The 23,379-nt window shown below is 21.7% G+C and overlaps 5 protein-coding genes across 5 annotated transcripts; 2 read left to right on the top strand and 3 right to left on the bottom strand.

Moving 5' to 3' along the window:
• On the bottom strand, positions 1–17,390 carry DDB_G0285797 (hypothetical protein; the record flags this gene model as incomplete). The annotated part of the gene is made up of 5 exons (XM_002649089.1): positions 1–14,877; positions 14,992–15,235; positions 15,354–15,757; positions 16,125–16,875; positions 17,023–17,390. The coding sequence occupies 5 exons, from the start codon at positions 17,388–17,390 to the stop codon at positions 1–3; spliced, it is 16,644 nt and encodes a 5,547-aa protein (XP_002649135.1).
• Positions 17,391–17,891: 501 nt separating this feature from the next.
• dhps (deoxyhypusine synthase) lies at positions 17,892–19,022 on the bottom strand (the record flags this gene model as incomplete). Its single annotated transcript, XM_633144.1, has 1 exon — positions 17,892–19,022. One exon carries the CDS (start codon positions 19,020–19,022, stop codon positions 17,892–17,894), a length of 1,131 nt encoding a protein of 376 aa, XP_638236.1.
• Positions 19,023–19,822: 800 nt separating this feature from the next.
• DDB_G0285723 (hypothetical protein) lies at positions 19,823–22,126 on the top strand (the record flags this gene model as incomplete). The annotated part of the gene is made up of 1 exon (XM_633143.1): positions 19,823–22,126. One exon carries the CDS (start codon positions 19,823–19,825, stop codon positions 22,124–22,126), a length of 2,304 nt encoding a protein of 767 aa, XP_638235.1.
• A 405-nt stretch (positions 22,127–22,531) lies between these two features.
• On the bottom strand, positions 22,532–22,744 carry DDB_G0285721 (hypothetical protein; the record flags this gene model as incomplete). The annotated part of the gene is made up of 1 exon (XM_633142.1): positions 22,532–22,744. The coding sequence occupies one exon, from the start codon at positions 22,742–22,744 to the stop codon at positions 22,532–22,534; it is 213 nt and encodes a 70-aa protein (XP_638234.1).
• A 144-nt stretch (positions 22,745–22,888) lies between these two features.
• Positions 22,889–23,076, top strand: DDB_G0285719 (hypothetical protein; the record flags this gene model as incomplete). The annotated part of the gene is made up of 2 exons (XM_633141.1): positions 22,889–22,949; positions 22,991–23,076. The coding sequence occupies 2 exons, from the start codon at positions 22,889–22,891 to the stop codon at positions 23,074–23,076; spliced, it is 147 nt and encodes a 48-aa protein (XP_638233.1).
• Between the last annotated feature and the right edge of the window lie 303 nt (positions 23,077–23,379).

Genomic DNA, 23,379 nt, shown 5'->3' with positions numbered 1-23,379 from the left:
TTATTTTATTTTTATTTCTTTTAATTGATTTATTAAGTTGAAACAAGTTGCAGATTTTAAAATTATTAATAATTCTGATATTAATTCATCATAACCATCATCACCATCAGGAATAATACTAATTAAAGAATCGAAACCTAATTCCTCTGATAATTGTTTTTGATTTTCCAAACCAACAATATCAATTAAAAAGTTTTTAAAAGTTGTTGAACATTGGAGGTCTGTTGATGAATTATTATTACCACTGGTGTTAAATTGATATTCTCTTTTTATATCTTGAGGTATCTCTAATTTTGTTAAATTGATCAATTCATTTCTCTTTGCTAATGGTATCTTTAATGAGGTCCAATCTTCTTTTTTTAAATTTAATACAACTGAAAAACAATCAATACCTAATTCCTTTAAATTTTCTTTAAACTCTACTGTTAATTTTGTTTTTTCATTTAAAAATTTAATAAAAATTTCTCTATCATATAAAATTTTATAATTAAATGAAATTTCATTTTCAATTTCAATTTTAGTTGTTAATTGATTATCATTATTTTTAACATTATTAATATTATTATTATCACCATTATTATTATTATTATTATTATTATTATTATTATTATTATTATTATTATTATTATTATTATTATTATTATTATTATTATTATTATTATTATTATTATTATTATTATTATTATTATTATTATGATTAGTTATTGAGGATGATAATGTTTGAATATTAAGTATTGTAGGTGATTCTATTATTGGTTTATTTATTTTTGGTGGTATTATTTCAGTTGGTTTTGTTGTTAATGAAGATGGTATTGATGGTAAGGTTGATGTTGGTGGTATTGGTGTTGTTATATTAGTAGAAGATTTTATTGATTGTGAGGTAATTATTGGTTGCTGAACTGAATTAAAATTTGTTTTACTAAATTTATCTTCAATAGTTTGTTTAAGATTAATTTGTTGTTGTTGTTGTTGTTGTTGTTGTAAAATTGGTCTTAACTTTATAACCCATTTTGGTTCTATATATTTTGAACAATCACGATGATAATAAACTTGTTGAGATTTAAGATGAAGTAATGTTAATAGTTTAACAAGAGATCTCATAAAGATTGGATAATAGCATAATGGTAAATTAATTGAACCATTATAAACAATTGTTGAATTTATAAAACTATTTGATAAATCTTTAAATTTAATCTTTTGTTCTGAAACCAATTGTTTAACGAAACCAAGTGATAATGAAGTGATAATACCAGAGATTGTTTCAATCATTGGGAATAGTTGATTTGGATTCTTATCGATGGTAGAGATTATTTCATTTTCAATGGACTTGATACTATTAAGATGTTGTGGTTCTAAAGATTTTGGTTCATGAATGATACCTGTATATAATCTATCGAAAATACTACAACTTGAGACTACAATTTGGGAAATTTGGAAAATGGAACCAAATGAGGTACTTTCAATTATCTTTACAAATTCACAAGGTAAATTTGAATGAATCATCGAATTTAACTCATTAAATTCAATGATTTTTTTAGATAATAGAACTGTAATATTATTTTCCATTGTATGATCAAGATTTGAAAATATTAAAATGGCTTCAACTAAATATTCAGACATTGAAATCAATTGATCAAATGGTATAGTTTTACAAAATTCTTTAAATTCTTCATAATCATTAAATTGATTTGATAAATCATATTCTAAACCATTATTTAAAAGTTGTTTTAAAGTTTTAATTGAGTCTGGATAAATATTTTGATTTAAATCAATACTACTTGTTGTTGTTGTTGCTGTTGATTTAATTTGATCACCATGGTTAAATCTTTTCCAACTAAATGGGAATTCTTCTTTATATAAATTCTTTTTAATATCTGGTTTTAATCTTTTTTGAGAAATAAATAATGAAATGAATTTATTTTGAATGATAATTGAATCTTGATTTAATTGATCTTCAAGTTGTGAACCACCACAATTGTAAACTAATTTTAATTGTATTAAAAATTGATAATACTCTTGATAATTTGAACCAATAAAATTTTTAAATTGATTCTTTAAACTTGTTGAACCAAAAATTTGTTTAAATTCTACTCTAATATATTCATCATTAACTTGTAAATAATTATCTTTTGTTAAAATTAATTTACCAACTATATTTTGCCATTTTTCAATTTCTTTTGATATTAAATCCTTTGATAATGTTTTATTCTTTGATCCATTTATAAAACTATAATGACAAATTAAATATGAAATTGGTAAATTATCATTTAATTCAATTAAATTATTATTATTATTTTTATTATTATTATTATTATTATTATTATTATTATTATTATTATTATTATTATTATTATTATTATTATTTCCTTCTTCTTCTTCAAATTTTTGTTGAATTATAAATTGATTAAATGATTGTTTACATTCATTCCAACAATTTAATAAAGGTTTAATTGATTCTTTACTTTCAAAATCTAAAAGATAATTAAAAGCTTCTTGAATTGATTTATGAATGAAATCTCTTGGTAAACGTTTATAGAATAATTTTCTAAACATTGACATAAATTTAATTAAAACATCAAAATGAGTTGATAGTGATAAAGTTTTAAGATTATCTTGGAAAAATTTCATTAAGGGGAATTCTCTTTCAAATAATTCTTTTTCAATATGATTGATTGGTTCTACCCATTTATTATTTAATGAAATTGGTTCTCTATAACGATATTTGAAAGTATCAGATTTATCAATTGAATCTCTTGAATCAATATAAGATTTAATTATATTAACCAATAGTAAATAAGTTTCATTATTAGTTTGTCTTAATTTACCAATACTTGATAAACCTAGCATATCCATTAAATCTTGACAATCTAAAATAACATCAATATGTTTATTACTAATATACTTTAATTCATTTAAGAAATAAAGTTGATTGAATGAATTTTGAATATAATTATTTTCATTATCAGGATTTAAAATAAATGTAAGATAAAGTGAATCTTGGAAAGTTGATAAATTCTCTTTCATTAATGTTGCATTAATTTCACCTTGATTAACCGATTTAAAACATTGATATAAATGATCGATTAATCTATCCATTAAATTCCTTGATAAAACTATTGAATTTAATTTTGAAAATGGTGATTCTTCTAATAATTGATATTTAATTAAATCATTAATATTAATTATTGATTCTTTTAAATAATTATTATTACTATTGATTTGATCATTCTTTTCCAATTCTTTTCTTGAAACTTGTAAAAGTGATCTGTATAATACTTGAATTAATGGATAGTTAATTGGTGGTTTAAATGGGTAATCTATAATAAATCTAATATTAAACCAATCGAAATGATTTAAATAAATATCTGGTATGAATAGCATTGGTTCAACAACTTCTTTTAATTTGAAAATGATTTCTTCAATTTCTTTTGGTGTTGTCTTTTCAAAGATATCACAAATTACACTATTTACCCAAGTATCTGGTAAGAGATGATGATAAAGTTGTGAATTATAAATCATTAAAAATTCGGTAATATTTGATATTCTTAATGGTATTATTGGTCTAAGTATATCCAACATTAAATGTTTCTTGGTTTTACATTTTTCAAAGATTTCAATGAATGTTTGATTATATTCAATTAAAAAGTCATCCTTATTTGCTGAATCATGATTTATAAATATTGCTAAAGAAATTTGATAATTATATTGAATATTAATTGATTTTGATAATAATTCATAATTTTCTTCATTATTATTATTACTACTATTACTATTTATACTATTATTAATAATAGTGGTGTTGCTGCTATTGTCTTTTGACAATTCTTTATTATCATTATTTTCATTATTTTCTAATTGTTGTTGTTGTTCAAATTGTTTTAAAGATTTAAAAATTTGATCCATTGGAATAATATTTAAAATGATTGAAAATTCAGTTGTCCAATCACCAAGAGATGAAATAAATTCTTCAATTGGTTTCTTTTTATCATTATAAAATTCATTGAATCTACTATCGAAACGTTTAATAATTAATTTGATAATCTCTGAATGAATTGCTTGTTCATTTGTTGAATTTACTTTAATACATGCTAATAAATCCTTTTGTAATTGATCTCTATTCTTTTTAGTATCTTTTTCAAATATACTATAAAGACAATCTGTAATATCATTAATAAAAGCTAAAAATGATTTTTGATAATGTAAAACTACAAAATATTTTAATAATGATAAATTGGTATTTCTACTACCACTACTACTACTCCATGGTTTACTTAATAGATCTAATATGTCACGGAATAATTTCATCCATTTACTTGGTTTTAATATTTTTAAAGTTCTAATAACAAAATCTTCAATAAAACAATTTCTAAGATCTTCATTATTTTCAATAAATTCAATTAATTGATTGAATGATGATTTTTTAATTGATTCTTCTAATTTCTTAAATAATTCTTTTGGTTTCATTACTCTTTGATGGTGATGAATATTTTGATATTGATTTATAATTGGTTCAATTTGATTTTGAATAAAATCTGAAATTGGATCATATAGTGGTAAATTTGATTCTTTATAATGATAATTCACTTGAATTTGTTCAAATTTACTCTTTTCAATAATTTCTAATGAAATTGGTTTTTCACTTAGTTTAATTGATTTAATGAATAAGAGAACTAAAGTTTCTTGATCACTTGATTGTTCAATAGATAGTAATTGTGTAATATTTTGTTGTGATAAAATTGATTGTAAAACTTTGAAAACAATAGGTTGTAAATATTCATTCAATGTATCTTTAATTGAATCTGAGAATGATTTACTCATTGAACAACCTGATAAAACACTTTCTGAACAATTTGATACAATTGTATTAAATATATTATTGCTAGCACTACCATTTCTATCATGATTTTCATTATCTAATGATGATGATGATGATGATAGTGATGGTGATGGTGATGGTACAATTGATTCATTACTTTTTGTAATAAAAAGTTGTAAAATTTCTTTACACCAATTTGAATGTTTTATAAATATTGAAAATATATCTTCTTTAATATCGACTATATCAAATGTAATTTCATCAACACTTTGACTTGATGAACATTGACTTACATCGGTTGTTGTGGCTGTATTTGATGTACTAATGGTAGTATCAGAGTTATTAGTTGAAGTGAACAAATCATCTTCATCATATTCACTATCAAATTTAATATTTGTATGTTTAATTAAAAGATTGATTTGTTGTAATAGTGATTTCTCTAAAATTGAATAGATTGAATCAATATTTAAATCAATGTCTAAACCACATGCTTTTGCAATCCAACTTTTAACCTCTGAATCAATACAATCATCTCTTAATGATGATTCAATTGATGATATTGTTATACCACTATTTGAAGTTTCAACAATACTACTTGTATCTTGAGGTTGTTGTTGTTGTTGTTGTTGTTGTTGTTGTTGTTGTTGTTGTTGTTGTTGTTGTTGTTGTTGTTGTTGTTGTTGTTGTTGTTGTTGTTGTTGTTGTTGTTGTTGTTGTTGTTGGTGGTGGTATTTATTAAATTTAATACCTAAACTATCAATATAAATATATTCAATTTGATGTAAATAATTAACACTAAATTTAATTTGATTTGAAATTGATAGTTGATGTGGATAATGACAAATTATTATAACATTCTTTTTATAATCTTGAATTAATTTTTTATCTAAATAATTTATAATGAAATTAATTTGTGAATTATTTGTTTCATTCATATCGGTTACGATAATAGCAGTTTGAATTTCATCTTGATTACATTCTTTATTTGTTAAAAATTCATTAAATCTCTTTTTAAATGAAAAACTTGATTTAAAATTTGAAGTTTGGAAAACTTTAAATAATTTCTTTTGACAATTTAATTTTTGGTTATTATTATTATTACTTTCTTGTTGTTGTTGTTGTTGTTGTTGATTATATTCATAATTCATTAAATCTTCATTTAAATTAAATAAATCAATTGATGATCTTGTATAAATTGTCCAAATTGGAAATTGATTATTATTATTTAAATTATTAATTTGTAAATGTTGTAAAAATCTAAAGATATTAAAATGTTCTTGACCTAATAAATATTCTTTTAAATAATCTGATGGTAAGAATTTTGAGTGGAAAATTCTTTCTGGTCTTCCTAATGATAATAATTTCATATTAATTTGACTAATTGGTGAAAATAATGGTTCTTTGCTATTATTATTATTATTTTTATTATTAATTAATGAATTATAATAATTTATATCATTATTTGATTTACTATTTAAATTAAATCTTATAAAATTAAAAATTATTGAAATTATAGTTTCTTTTTCATGATAAGCATAAAGGTAATATTTTCCATTTTGATTGAAATGAGAGATGAATTGATTACTTGATATTAATAGATCATTGTATAGATCTCTATCGAATTGAGAACAACAATTTTCAAGGTAATAGTTAACATAGGTTTCAGTTGAAAGTTGATACTTTTCAAAACGATTTAACCAAGGTAATTGAACATTCTTTATCTTTGATAATGGTTGTAAAACTACAATCTTAAAGTTTGGATGAACTTTTTGATGAGCAGTATGTGAACCAAATGAAATGGTTGCCCAAAGACTAGTTTCATTATCATCAACCATTAAAATGAAATAACGATTGAATAGATCATAGAAACATTGGTCAATGATTGAAGTATTCACTAAAATTACAGTACCACCACTTGACATTTCTTTCTTTATCTCTGAGAAAAGGTCAACCAATGAATTTGTAGTTTGATCATCTTTGAAACCACCAACACGAATTACCTTTGATTTTGAATTGGTAATCTCTTTTAATATTGATAGAGAACTTTCATTATCAGATGGATCAATGATCATAATGAAACGGAATGAAGAATTGTTTGGATTATTTGTTAAATCTAATTTCTCTGATAAATTCTCTTTAATTCTAATGATTGAATTATCAATTGAGAGTAGTGAAGAGATTTGTTTATTTCTAACAATATCGAAACCAAACTCTTTAAAGAAAACCGATGCCAACTCTTTAAACTTTTCAAATGGTATACCATTGAAATTTCTTTCCAACGATTCCAATAGAATTTCCGGTGTAATTGTGGTACTATCACGTAATTCTAATGATCTATTTAAATGACGTAAAAAGAATACGAAATCCCTTTGATGGAATAAATTCTCTTTAGTTTCACTACTAAATCTATTGGACATTCTATAACCTTTACAGAGGGCTTGTGAAATTTTCAATTGTTCACGTTTATCCGTCAATTTATTAATCATTGGTAAACAAGTACCAACTAGAGTCTCTTCATCTTTTTCATGAATTGTTTCACTATGGAATAGAATTAACATTCTATTATTTTTTGCAGCATCTAATATCTTGTTGGATAGAATGATAGTTTCAATATTACTAATATTTTGATCGGATGATACATGCTGTTCCTTATCTAAATAGTCATGTAAAATTTTCATTGGTGCTTCTTCCTCTTTAATTAAACCTGCCTCATCTAAAAATACAACATGTTTTGTCATTTGGAAGAAATCTTGATGACGTATTGCTTGAGCATATTTAGCTTTAATCTCCTCATCTGATGTATGTGGTGTACAACAATACTTTGTTGTATAAATATTTGCCATATCAAAAAATCCATTATTATAATCAATTTGTTTATTTCTATTATTATTATTATTTGTTCCACCACCATTATTACCAATAATACCATTATTATTTTGTGATTTATTAATATTATTAGTTGATGCTGTAATTGGTATATTAGATTTATTTAACCTACCATTATTATTATTATTTCCATTATCAACAGACGATGATGATGATGATGATGACGATGATGAAGAAGAATATTGATTAACAACATTATTATCATTCATAATATCAATAACAATACCTAAACTAATAGTTTTTGAAGATCCTGGTGGACCAACAATTAATAAACCAATACCAACATTAATTGAAATTATCATTGTGAAAATATTCAATTGTAATGATTGAGTTAATGCAACACCTTTTGGAATTTTTGATTTAATTTTCTCTGAAAATGATCTTAAAATTTCTTTATAAACTTTACTAAATGTGATTGGTTTGTTGTTAATATTACTATTATTATTATTATTATTATCATAGGATTTATTTAAATTTGATGAAGATGAAGATGATGATGATGATGATGATTTAAATTGAAAAATATTTGGTTTTAAAATTTTATCAAAACATTGCTGTAATTTCTCTTTAAATAATTTACGATAAGCTACTGGTACTCTTAAATAATAAGCAACGAAAACTGTAGTAATAATTGAACACCAATGTAAAACATCTTTATTTAAAAGATGAGTTGGAACTATTTGTTGAGCAATACCAATACCAGAGGAAGAAGTTGATAATGATAAATTTAAATTTTGTTGTTTATTCTTTTCCGAATAAAACAATTGTCTTTCTTCATCAGAAAAGAAACCACTTGAAATTAAAATTTGAACACCAATTGAATTGGTTGTAAAGAAATCATATAATTTCGAAGCTCTCATTATATCACGAATTGATGGATGAATTTTACTATTGATTATTATTGGATTTCTTAAAAAGTCTTGACATTCATTAATTACCGTTATTAAATTTCTACTAAAGTTTACATCTAAATCTGAATGCTTAATTTCAAATAAACATTCTAAAAATGGTTTTTCATTATCTTGTTTAAATTCACCAAAATTAAAAACTATCTTATTCATTGATGGTGGTGTTGGTTGAACTAAAAATACATGATCTCTTAAATTATCATTTTCTTCAACACCTGTAAAATCTAATAATACTGATTTTGATTTTATTAATTCATTATTATTATTATTATTATTATTATCAATAATATCATTATTATTTGTTGTAGTTGTTGTTGTTGTTGGTAATGAATTTGAACTTGTCTTTAAATTATGTTTACCAATAATATTTGATGTTGCTATTGTTATTGGTGGTTGTTTTGATAATTTTGTTAATGGATTCATTGCACCAATCCAATAAATATTAGTTGGAATTGGTATACCATCAATTGTTTTATCCATGAAAATTTCATTAATTAAACTTAGGGTATCAGTTGGACAACAATTGAATTCATCAAGGAATACTAAAATTTTGATATCACTTTTTAAGGATAAAAGATGATTTGCATCTAAAAAGATTGATTGTAAAGTTTGTTTAAAAATGATTGAAGTGAATTTCAAATGCATTACAAATCTATGATAAACTTTAATATAATTTAATTGATTACAAGCTAATTTTGAAAATATTTTTGCATCATCTAAAGTGATTGCTTTATAGAGATGTTTTTGACGATAATATTCCAATTGTGGATGATCCTTATGTACTAAATGATTCTTTGATAATTGTTTTAATATAAATTCAACCAAACCATTTAAGAAATCTTTAGTTGCAATTGGACGTTCTTTAGCAAGATCTTCAATCACCTCTGTAATCCTATGAATATGAGCTAATGATTTAATTTTATGAGTTGCAGATTCACGTTTATCAATGATTCTATTAATTTCTTCAATTAATTTTGCATTGAATTCTTTTTGAGCCTCCTCTACATATTGAAAATTTAAAATGATTGAATAGAAATAAAGTAATTTAGTTTTACCAACACCAGTACCGCCAACCATTACAACGGATTTTTGATATCTTAGACGGTCATGTAAAATAATTAAACGTAGTGAAAACTCTGGTGTTAGAATATAACCTGAGTCCAAACACAACTTTTCAATGATCATACTATTATTTGAATCATAGATTTTAAAGAATTTTGCAACCAATTTATAGAATTCCCTCTTTTTAAGCACTGATGATTCTAAATTGAAAATATGATTCCCACGTATCCATTCATTATCTACTAAATTTAATGTTGAATATTTATTAATAAGTTTTGAATAAGTTTTCATATTATCATTGAAATCTATAAATTCTAAAGGATGAGCATCGGTTGGTATACCTAATCTATTCTTTTTACAATAATCCAAATGAGTCTTTGAAATTGTTGGTGGATTTGACCAAAGTTGTTTACTTGATTGATTTGAAAAATCTGGACATGTCAATACTAAACATTCCAATAGAATCCATGGTAAAAGATTACCAATATTTGAACAATGATTAAGTGAATTATCAATATAAACATCCATATAATCTAATTTCTCTGAAAGTAATGCAAAGAAATTCTTTCTTTCGTGAAGATATTGATTCTTTATACCGAGGAAATCTGAATAGGGAATTATAGTTTTCTCCCAATCACTTGGAAATTGTTTTCTTAATAATAATCTAACATCTTGAATGAATTCATTCATTCCATAACCTTCTTTCTCCATATTACTAGTATTAACTTGTTGTGGTTTTTGATAAAATTCAATTGAATTTTCATAATCATAATTATACTCTTTAATATAATATAAATAACGGAAACATTTCTTTTCAATTAAATTATCACATTCCCATGGTTTACTTGAATCTATAACATTACCAATATTATATAAAAATGGTATAATTGATTTTATATATTTTAATTCATTGTGATTAATTTGAATATTATTATTATTATTATTCTTTAAATTATTAATATTAATATTATCATTTTCAATAAATGAACCAATTTCAATATAAATATCCAATAATAAACCATTTGATAAATTAAATATTTCACCATTATCACTAACAATGAAACCATAAGTTACTAATGGATAAATGAATTGATTAAATTGATTATAATCATAATAACTTGAAATAAAGAAATATAATGAAACTCTTTGTTGTTGTTGTTGTTGTTGTTGTTGTTGTTGTTGTTGTTGTTGTTGTTGTTGTTGTTGTTGTTGTTGTTGTTGTTGTTGTTGTTGTTGTTGTTGCTTTCCATTAATTAAATATTTTGAAAGATTTGAAACTATTGTATTACAATCCCAATTTGGTCTAATATGAATTGAAATTGATGGTATACCTTGTTTAATTTGCTTTTCATTCATTTCAGATTTAACGTAATGAGTTTTACCATTACCTGTTAAAATTGAAATTGAACCAATACCAATACTATTATGAATTGATGACCAATAACTTTTAAATTGACTCCAATCTGCATCTTTAACTTCTAATTGTTTAACATTATTAAATATTTCAATTAATTCTCTATTCTCTGTTGTTACTAAAAATATTTTACTATTATTATTATTATTATTATTTATATTATTATTATTATTGTTATTGTTATTAATATATTTTTTTGAAATCCATTTAAATAATTCATCTTTATTTTGTGGTAATCCAATTAAGAAATAATTTAAAGATAAACCTAAATTTTGAATTTCATTAAAATGTTGAAAATCAAATGTTTCATTACTTGATGAATAAAATATTTGCGATGGATGTGGTGCCTTTTTATCATTTGCTAAAAATAATGAATTGTAAACATTTTCAAAATTTTCACATTTTAAAATTATAATTTGAGAATTAATTGTTGATGTTGAAGATGGTGAAAATGACACTGAAGTATTATTATTATTATTATTATTTAAAATTAATTGATTTGAAGAAATTGATAAATTTGATAAATCAAAATTAAATTTTAATTTTAATTCTGGTTGTAAAAAATTAAAAAATACTTTTAAAAATTCAAAAGTTCTCTTTGTAGATTTTAATAATAAATTCTTATTTATAGTTGTAAATATTAATTGTTCATCGATTTCAATTAGAGGGAAACAGTATTTAACATATGGATAAATTAAAGAACATAATACAATTACACTATCTCTTGATAACATGTTATCTTGATTAATGATCTCTGGTGATTTTAAGAATTTATCAATTTTTGAATAAAATGATGAAATACCTTTACTCTTTAATAATAATAATTGACGTGGTAAATCTTTCATTTTATTTTTCCAATCTTTACAATCTGCTTTCAATGATAAAATCTTTTGATACAATGATAATGGATTTGAATCATCTAATAAACATTCAATTAAAACTTCAATCTCACCATTTGGATAACCTGGATGATGCATTTGATCTAATTGTTGATGAATTTTATGAACTTTTTTAATATTTCTATAAAGTTTACGGAATTGCTCAATCCAAATTGGTTGTATTTTTTCAATTTCATTATTTTCAGTTTGTTGTTGTTTTTGTTGTTGCTGTTGCTGTTGCTGTTGCTGTTGCTGTTGCTGTTGTTCCTTTTGTTGTTGCTCTTGACCTAATTCTAAACCACGGTAAAGATCATCAATTAAATCTTGACCATATTTAACAGTTGAACCATTTGCTTGTACCATCCAACCAATACCATTTAAACTTTTACTTGAATAAGAAATGAATTTAGATTTCTCTTTTACAATTAATTGTGCAATCTTTGCAATATTTTTTGAATCATCTAATGTATATGATTCGAAAATTACTTTTATCTTATCAATATTCTTAAAAACTTTTACTAATATATTAAATGATGATGGTGAATCATTACAAAAACTACTTTCAAAGAATTGATAAACATTTTCAAATTTTGATTTAATAATATTATTATTATTATTTTGATTATTATTTTGATTATTATTATTATTATTATTATTATTATTATTATTATTATTATTATTATTATTATTATTATTATTATTATTTTGATTATCTTTTAAAGATTTTTTATAAGTTTTATAATATTTAACGAATCTATGAATTGATTTAAATGCATAATCAGCATTATTAATTAAATTACTATTCTCTGATCTATCTAATTCCATTGAAATTCTATCATTAATCATTTGACATTGACTAACGAAATTTTGAATATCACTAAACTTTGAGAACCAATCCATTAATTGTCTATTGATACCTTGAAATAGTTGAAGATGATAAATTGAATTTGTACCAATTAATTGTTGAATTCTATTTTCAATATCTACAGATAATTTCACAGTTGTCCATTTCTCTTGTTTTAATGATTCCAACTCTTGATTAAATGATGTTAAATTTGAAATTTCAATATAATCTGATTCTCTATAAATAAAATCAATAAAATGTTGAATATCTCTTTGAAATATAAAATATCTTTTACAATTTTCAAATAATTTAGAAATCTCTTGATAAACTATTGAAAAATCTGATTCTTCTTCTTGTTCCCCTTCTTCTTCTTCTTCTTCTTCATTAATTGTATCTTGATTAAATACTCTTGACATTGATAATGGATTTCTACTAAACTCTTTTTCTTTTGTTGCTGTTGTTGTTATTGTTATAGTTGATGGATAAAGGAATTCATAAATTAATAAAATCTCTCTTTTGAAATCAATTGAATGATCATTTATTACTCTATCAAGTAATGAATTAATTGGTACTTTTATTAAATCTATATTTGATATTGGTACTAATTGTTTAAAATAGTCTTTAATCATTTCTACTACTTTATTTAATGATTTCTCTTCTAATGAAAACTCTTCAAATAATAAACTAAATATTGTTACTCTATTCATTCTAAAATAACCAATAAATTTTATCATTTCAATCATTTCATCAATATTATATTTTTGTCTATAAAATTCTTGTTGTTGTTTATTATTGTTATTAATATTATTATTAATATTATTATTATTACGATTTTGATTTACACTTAAAAGATTTACATTATTGATATTTGTACTTTGATTATTATTATTATTATTATTATTAATTTCTTCTTCTTCTGAACCTTCATTACTACCATTACTACTATTATTACCACTATTACTATTATTACTGCTATTACTATTATTACTACTATTACTATTATTACTTATATTACAATTATTAGCACTACTATTACTAGTTGATTTTGAAATTATTGATTGATTTATTAAAGATTGTTTACTTTTTACAGAATTTGTATTACCAATTATATAACTTGTATCATCATCATTATTATTATTATTATTATTATTATTATTATTATTATTATTAAAAGTTTTCTTTTTAAATAAATTTGAATAAGATATAATTTGATAATTTAATTTTCTAGGTTCAATATTTAAATCTTTAATGTTGAAACCAAATCTTTTCATATATTCAGTATACTTTTTAAATAATGGATAAAGTTTCTTATCATTATGATAATTATATTCTAATTCTGATATCTCTGAGAACAAATCGGTTGTATTAACTTTATAGAAATCTTTTAATAATTGAATTACATTTTGATATTCATTTGTAAAAGTTGGTTCATACATTTCTTCTAAATATTTAACTCTATTCATTAAATAATCTTTAATTTTAAATATTAATGAATTTAATACTCTGAATTCATTTTCCCATAAATTCTTTGTTGTTTCATTATTATTATCATTATTATTTAAATCTGGTGAGATTATAATAATTTGATTATTATTATTAATATTATTATTATTATTATTTTCAATTAATTCAAAATTATCATTATCATCAGTTGTATTTGTACGTTTTTTTATAAACTCTTTTAAAGAATTTAATTTTAAAATTGGTGAAAATAATTTTTCAAAGGAGATGGAAAAAGTAAATGTTGATTTCTCCTCTGGTGTTGATAAATTATTAAAACGATATTCGTATTCTAATATCTTTGAAATTTGATATTCAATATATTGATTAATAAATAATACCCAAACTAATGAATTTGATTTAATGTTATCTGCTTTTGAAATATCTAACCATGAACTACTACCAATTATAATATCAACCAATGTTTGACAAATTGATTTATATTGAATTAATCCACCTTTTAAATTATTTTCAATTGAAAATTCAACATTTACTCTTTTTTCTTCAAAATTTATAATTTCTTTAAAAATAGTTTCATCTAATTTATTTTTATCATATTTATCAATTTGCTTTATTATATAAAAAAAAAAAAAAAAAAAAAAAAAAAAAAAAAAAAAATTCAAATTTATGTTAATATTAATTATGGATAAAAAAAAAAAAAAAAAAATTAAAAAAAAACATACATTTTTTAAAGCAAATCTAAAACCAATTGGATTTAAATGTAATAAATCTTGTTTAATTGAAAAATCTAATAAATCATTTAAAGAAAGGTCACATAAAATTTGCTGTGTTAATTTAATTGATGATACTTTACAAAGGATATCATAATATTCCAATACATTTAATTCATTTGGAATTACTGTAATTTGATTTAAAAATATTTCACTTTCTGATATTAATAATTTAAATTCTGGACTTGTTATAAAACTATAATAAAAAAAATAAAAGAAAAATAAAAAAAATAAAAAATAAAAATTTATTTATTAGTAAATAAAATAAAATAATTTTTTTTTTTTTTTTTTTATTATTATTAATAATTACTTACGTTTTAAAATATTTTAAACTAAATAAATTTGAATTTTTATGAAATACAGGTGTTAGAATTGAATTCATATGATTTTGAAATAATGTTGTTAATTGTTTTTTATTTCTTTGAGTAAATTCTTGTAAAAAGTAATTTACTAATGGTCTTTGATTTTGGTCAGATTTAAAGAATCTTTCAAAGATTTCATTTCCAATCTTTGATTTGGATGTATCGGAAATATATTGTACACCACTAACAATATCAATAATAAATTTCAATATTTCAATATCTTCATTATCACCATCACTATTACCATAATCATTGAATAAACATTCAATTAAGATTTCAACTAATTCTAATTGTAATATTGGTTGATTTGATACATTTAAAATTGATATTACTCTTGATTTTGTCGATAAATATACCTAAAATAAATAATAATATATATAAAAATTAAAGATACAAAAAAAAAATAAAAAAAAAAAATAAAAATAAAAATAAACACATAAAATATATATGAAAAAAAAAAAAAAAAAAAAAAAAAAAAAAAAAAAAAAAAAAAAAAAAAAAAAAAAAAAAAAAAAATTAAATTAACAATGTATTTAAAAAAAAAATTAAAGTAGTATAAAAAAAAAAAAAAAAAGACAATTTAAAAATAAAAATAAAAATTAGTATTTATCTAAACACTTTTTTTTTTTTACCACCACACACTTTTGTTTTTTTCTATTTTTAGAAAAAAAAAAAAATTTCCAATTTTAGGAAATATTATAAAAACTAATAATTACAACTTACATTTTCATTTGACTTTAAATAATATTTAAAGAAAATGAACTTATGGTTTAATAATTGATAATATGAGACTAAGGTATTGAAATCTAATTCTGATAATTGGTTTAAAAATTTTAAAGAGTAATCCACAAATACCTTTACGGAATCCAATGATAATGGTGATACTAATGAAACCTCTGTTGCGCTATTTGAAAGTTCAATACAAAATAATGATATTAAAATTTTAATATCCATACCATTTAAAATTTTTTTTGAATTATTATTAATATTAACCAATTGTAACGATGATGATGATGATGATGAGGTATTTATTGTTGTTGCTGTTGTTGCAGTTGAAACATTTGTTAAAGATGAAGAACGAGATAATGATGGTGATGATGAGATTGCTAAATTATTATTCTCAACAATTATTGAAAAGAATTTAAAAAATACATTTACTAATAATTCATTCTCTAAAATTTTTAATTTTTGATTTTGTTGATTAGCTCCACTTCCACCACTACCACTACTCATCATTTCATCATCATCTTCTGATAAAACAAACTGTTCCTCATCTGTAAAACCACTACCACCACCTCTACTACTTGCGCTACCACCACCTCCACCACTAGTGCTACTACCTCTTCTAGTATTACCAATATATCCACTCTTTAAATAATTTACTAATAATAAATTTAAATAATTTTCTGTTTTTATAATTATAATTCTATTTTGTTCATTTTGATTATCACTACTATTTAAATTATTTATAAATCTATATTTATATATATATATATATATATATATATATTTTTTTTTTTTTTTTTTTTGGAAATTAATTTAAAACAAATATGTTAATAAAATATTTCAATAATAAAAAAAAAATAAAAAAAAAGAAAATAATAAATTAAATTTTATTTACCCTTGATATCTTGATAATAAAAATAATAAAGATAAAAATGGATAATTATTTGAAGAATGATCTAATGAACCAATGATTGATTCATTATCAATTGATTTAAAATAAGAATCTAAATAATTTTGCACATGATTACTAGTATGTAATTGTTTTATAATGTATTGAAAACAATCTAGTAAAATCAATTTCACTTGTGTGGAGAATAATAATGAAACATTATTTAATCTTAACAATGATAAAATATCTTTTAATAATTGATTTAATAATCCACCACCATGGAATTGATTAATTGATAATCCTAAATTTGAAATATTTATTGAAGCTTTTTTAATTTTTATCCATAAGTTTGAGAATTGTTTATTATTATCCATTTTTTTTTTTTTATTATACAAATAAAATTGCAAATATGCAATTTCTTTTTTTTTTTTTTTTATTTTATTTTTTTATACTTTTATATTTTATTTTTTTATATTTTGGTGATGATTGAAAAATAAAAAAAATAAAAAAAAAAAAAAAAAAATTCAAAAACGAAAGTCATCATCGTTTTTTCTTTTTTTTTTTTTTTTTTTTTATTTTTTTTTTAAATATCTTTGTTTCTAAAATTTGTGCCACTGTGAAAAAAAAAAACCTAAAAATAACCATCAAAAAAAATATCTATTTTTCAGATAAAAAAAAAAAAAAATATTTTGTTAAGAAATATTTCTAGAAATTATTCGCATGTTCAAAAAATAAATAAATAATATATCTACTAAATAATTCTAAAAATAAGAGATAATTATTAATTTTAAATTATTTTATTAAAAAATGAATTATATCTAATTTTTATTTTTTTATTTTTTTTAATTTTTTTTTCTTTTGAAATCCTATTAAATTTAATCAAAAATTGATCTTTTATTTAATTTTAATTCTTCTGGTGATTTCTTTTTAAAAGTTTTAGCAAAAGTTTCAGCAACTAAAATTGGGAAAACAATTGAAGCTTCAGAGTAAACTTTTACTGGTTTAGCATCTAATTTAATTTTACCCCAAGAGACGGCTTCATCAGGACGAGCACCACTGTCACTACCATCAAATTCATTACCAGTGTTTACAAAAACGGAATAGTCAGCACCATTTCTAAAGAGATTAGCATTACAGATATGATGTTTAATTACACCACCACCTAAAATGATCATACCACTTTTTTTACTATAGACAGCATGATTATTGATTGCACGAATATCACTAATGATATCTAATACTAAACCTGGAGTATTGTAACTATGGAAATACATCATATCACCAATGCTACCATCGGTAAGAGCTGGACTGTAAACTGGGATATCATTCTTCCAAGCCCAATAATAAATTGAATCTTCATGATTGATTTCTTTACCCAATCTATTGATAACACGAGATGGTGTCCAAACGGTACCTTTGGTTTTTTGTTCTTCAACCATTTGGTCTAAAATTGGCATAATCCAATCTTCAAATTTGCAATAGTTATCATTTGGAACTAAAAGATTACCAATTCTATTCAACCCTTTTCTACGAAGTTTTTCACCCTCTAAATGGAATTCACCCATATAGGTTGGTGCTAAACATTTAATGAAATCCTCTTCAACACCACCTGCTGTTGAAACAATAACATCAACCATTGAATGTTGTACCAAATATCTAATGATCTCTCTAACACCTGAAGATACTAAATTACTTGTATATCCTAAAAAGATTTTACATCTGGTTACTTTTCTTTCTTCGTCATCATCTTCACCTTCTTTTAATGGTTCATCAACTAAACGCCATGAAATCATTCTATTAATTTCATCTATTGCTTCTCCAACTGCTGATGCTTGATAACCAATCGTCTTATATGTTTCAAATAATTTACTAAAATCAACTCCTTCATTAAAATCATAACCTCTAACTTTTGGTCTATTCTTTAAATCTTCATGATTTGATTGAAAAAATACTGATTCTTTTGCTAATTCTGGTGTTGCATTTGTTGTTGTTGTATTTGTGCTCATTTTTTTTTTTTTATTAAATTTACCAAAAGAAATTGATTAGAAAAAAAAAAAAAAAAAAAAAAAAAACCGACGGTTCCCAAAAATTTTTTTTTTTTTTTTTTTATTTTTTTTTTTATTTATTTTTTTTTTTTGAGAAAATTAAAATAATAAAAAATAGTACAGTTAAATCTTTGTTTTTTATTATTGTTTTTATTATTATTTTTATTATTATTTTTGTTATTATTTTTTTAAACGTGGTTTTATTTTTAATTTTAAATGATTAGATCATTTTGATATTTATATTTGTGTTTGAAAAATAAAAATATCCCCACTTTCACCATTACACTCACGCACCCAAAATTTTTAATTTTTATGAAAAAAGTGGAAATTAAAAATCAATATTTATTTTTATTTTCTTTATTTTCTCTTACTTTTTTTTTTTTTTGTTTTATTTATTATTTTTTTTTTTTCCACGTAATCAATATCGTATTGATTAATTTCAATGAACTTCACCGAGCCTCCACGTGGATTTCACATAAAGATGTGGACCCACATTTTTAAATTTATTTAATTTTTTTTATTTTTTGAAATTTTTTTTTTCCCACCTCAGCACGTCATAAAAATTACAAAATTCCAACCCAAAAATTTGAACAAATCCAGCTATAAAAGAATTTTTTTTTTTTTTTTTAATCATTCCAAATCAAAATCAAAAAATTATTATTTACAAATACAATATTATTTATTTTATATTTTATTAAAAAAAAAAAACACATTTTTATTATTATTTTTTTCAAAAAAGATCAAATCAAAAAAACACAAAAATGACAAAAAATATCAACCAAAACTTTTCAGTAGAGTCAATGATTAAAAATGGAGAGATTGAATTATTAAAAAATAAAGTTAATAATGGTGATTATTTATTTTTTAAAGAAACTCAAAATATATATTCAATTTTTAATCAAAGAGACGAGTTTGATTATGAATTCTATAAGAATTTATTTAAAAACTATCCAAACGATTTTTTATTTTCCAAAGATTCAACAGCTGAAAATAAAATTTTAACATTTGAAAATGTAATTGCATTAAAAGTTTTAATTAATGAATTTAATTATCAACCAACACCAAGCTATTTAATTGATTCAATTAAAAATTCAAAATTCAAAATTTCAGATTATTTAAATGAAAATCATAAATCAATTACCACTGATTTAGTTAAATTCTTTAACGAAGATGGTAAAGCAAGTAAAATCATCACAACTGATTTAAATTCAATTTCAATTGTACCAATATTAATCAGTCATAGAAATTTATTTAAAATTTCATTATCAACATTATTTACAACTTGTTGTAAAATTGTTGAATTTTCAAATCAATTGAATGGTTTCATAAACTTTATGAATGATTTATCAAATGGTACAAATAAAACCATTGAAGATAAACAAGAGTTAAACTTTGATGTTGTTTCACTTTTAAAATATTATAATTATTTAACATCATTAGAGAAACCATTTAAATTATTATCAAAAGAAGAGTTGAGTGAAATGAACTTTACCGATCAGGAATTAAAACAATTGGTTGGTTCTTTTAGTATAAATGATGAAAGAGTTGAAAATTTAATTAGAATGATTTTACCATTTTCAGGTCAATATGGATATAGTGAGAATTTTACCTCTTATCAATATAAATATTCAAAAATCAAATTAGAATCTGAACATGTAAATTTAGATATTGATCCATTGGAATTTGGTGTATTAGATTTTAATCTTGTTAAAAATAGAAAACCAAATAATCAAATTTTTAATTTTATTAAATCTGATAAAGATAGACAAATTTCATTTATTAATTTATTAATTGAAAAATTAAATCAACCATCAAGTAATTTAACCACTTTATCAGTTGATGAATTATCTAAAAAATCAAATGAAATTAAACTTAGAAAAACATTATCACCAGATACATTTTTCAATTTAATGGTCGATTATGATAATTTAGATTATCTTAAAATGGTTCATCAAGGATTATTTGTAAATGGTAAAAATCAAATTCCAATCGATTTTATTGATTATGTAAAATCAAATGAAATATTTGAATACATTTTACAATTCATCGATATTGAATATTTAAAGAAAACAACACCTTTACATAATATTATCAAAAGATTGGTAAAAACTGGAAGAATTGAATTACTTGAAAATTTTAAATCAAATCATAGAGAATTGTATGATGAATGCTTTAAACATTTAGTATTTAAAACAAATGATGATGAAACTTATTATGGAGAATTCTTAGAATATCAATTTGGCTCACAAACAATTGAAAAGATGAAACCAATGAATTATTATCATCATACAACTACATTAAAAGGTTTTAAATATTTATATTCAAACTATACCGAATTTCAATCATGTTTTTTCAATAATTATAAACAATGGGGAATCATGGACCTTTATGGAATTGATGATTTGAAATACTTAATTAATGAAACTCCATTAGTCAAGATCGATGTTAACCATTGGGATAAAACTATGGGAATTGAAGATGAAAATGTTTTATTGGAATTTGTAATGAACCATAACTCAATGGTAGAAAAATCCAATGATCCACAATTGAAGAAATTCATTTTAACCAATCAACAAAGAATGAGATTTTCAACATTTAACCAATCAATTCAAGAAGCACTTCCAATTGGTGCGCCAATTGAATCGGTTTCAATCTCTTTTATTTTGAATAGAGTTTTAAATGATGTAGATCAATTAGAATATTTAATGTCAAATTATTTCAAAGATAAATCTCAAAATGTTGAAAAACAATTCTATTTAAGTCAACTATTTACAAATGTAATTTGTTCTGGTAAATTACATATATTCAAATATTTAAAACAAAATTATCCTTGGGTATTCAATATTAGTGAAACCGATTCTTCAAAAAATGAACCTTCAATTATATCCTCTAATTTGCAATTATCTCAGATGTATAAATTTATTATAAACACAGGTAGTATCGATATGTTTTTATTCTTTACTCAAGATTTATTGTTACCATTTGACAAAAATATTAATTTCGAGGAGAATTCAAACAATGTCTCACTTTTAAAATTTATTAAAAAGAATCAAATTATGTATTAAAAAATATTATTTAAAAACCATAATAATAGTGAAAAAATAATAAAATAATAAATAAGAAAAAAAATGAAAAAAGAAAAATAATAATAGTAATAAAAAAAAAAAAAAAATAAAAAAAATAAAAAAAAAAAAAAATTGAATCCATTATATTTTAATTTTCATTTTTCATTTATTTTTAAAACAATGATTTAATTTTATTTATATTTAATATGGATTTAGTATATTATTTCAAAAAAAAAAAATATTTTATATCCAAATTTTAATTTTAATTTTTTTTTTTAATTTTAATTTTTTTAAAAATTTTTTAAAAATTTTTTATTTTGTAAAATGCCAAACAGGGCATGTGTGTGCTATTTATAGATTTTTTATAATAGAGAGTGTAAAAAATTTTATTTTTATCTTTTTCTACTATTCCGTGTAACTATTGAATATGTTTTTACCATCTGTATATTTTTTATAATCGGATAAAACTTCACAAAAAGATCTAGTAATTTCATGAACTTCGGATGCATTTGAAGCGATAACCATATTGCATAGTTTCTCCAACATTAAATTATAGTAGTATTCGAGTTTATCTGTTTGTTGTTGTATTAATTCTTTATTCATGTTCATATTTTCCATTTTTAATTGAATATAATTGTGAAAATAAAAAAATAAAAAAAAAATGTATTTAAATCGTTGTAAAAGAGTTTTTTTTTTTAAAAATAAAAATTCATTATTTTTAAACATTAAACAAGCGTAAACAAATATTATATTAAACAAATAATGGAAGAAGTAGAACAACAACAACAACATCAAGAAGCAGAATTTAAAGTTTTATTGGATAGTCTCTACAAAACATACAACATGGCAAATATTTCAAATTAGATAATGATTTAGCAAAATTGGTCTTTACATTTATTATTTTTATGAGACAAGCACTCCTCATGTCTTCTGAGGTGATTGGTAATTAGGAACTTATTGCATGACGAGTGTCTACACTTTGTTTTGAATTTCCTTTTTTCTGGGAAGCATTGGTTACCTGGTGTGCAGCAATCATGTGGCTCTGATTGGTGTTTTGAAATAAAAGAAAAGATTTTTTTTATTCCAATTAACTTTAAAAAAAAAAAAAAAATAAAAAAAAAAAATAAAAAAAAAAAAAAATAAAAAATTAAAAAGATTAATTTAAAAAATGTGAACACAAAAAAAAATAATAAAAAATAAAAAAAAAATTAAAAAAATTTTTCCCATGTCCAAAATATTTTCAAACTTTAAAA

Source organism: Dictyostelium discoideum (genome assembly GCF_000004695.1).
Source record: "Dictyostelium discoideum AX4 chromosome 4 chromosome, whole genome shotgun sequence".
In the NCBI taxonomy this organism is placed as follows: Eukaryota; Evosea; class Eumycetozoa; order Dictyosteliales; family Dictyosteliaceae; genus Dictyostelium; species Dictyostelium discoideum.
This window is presented reverse-complemented; position numbering and strand designations above follow the sequence as displayed.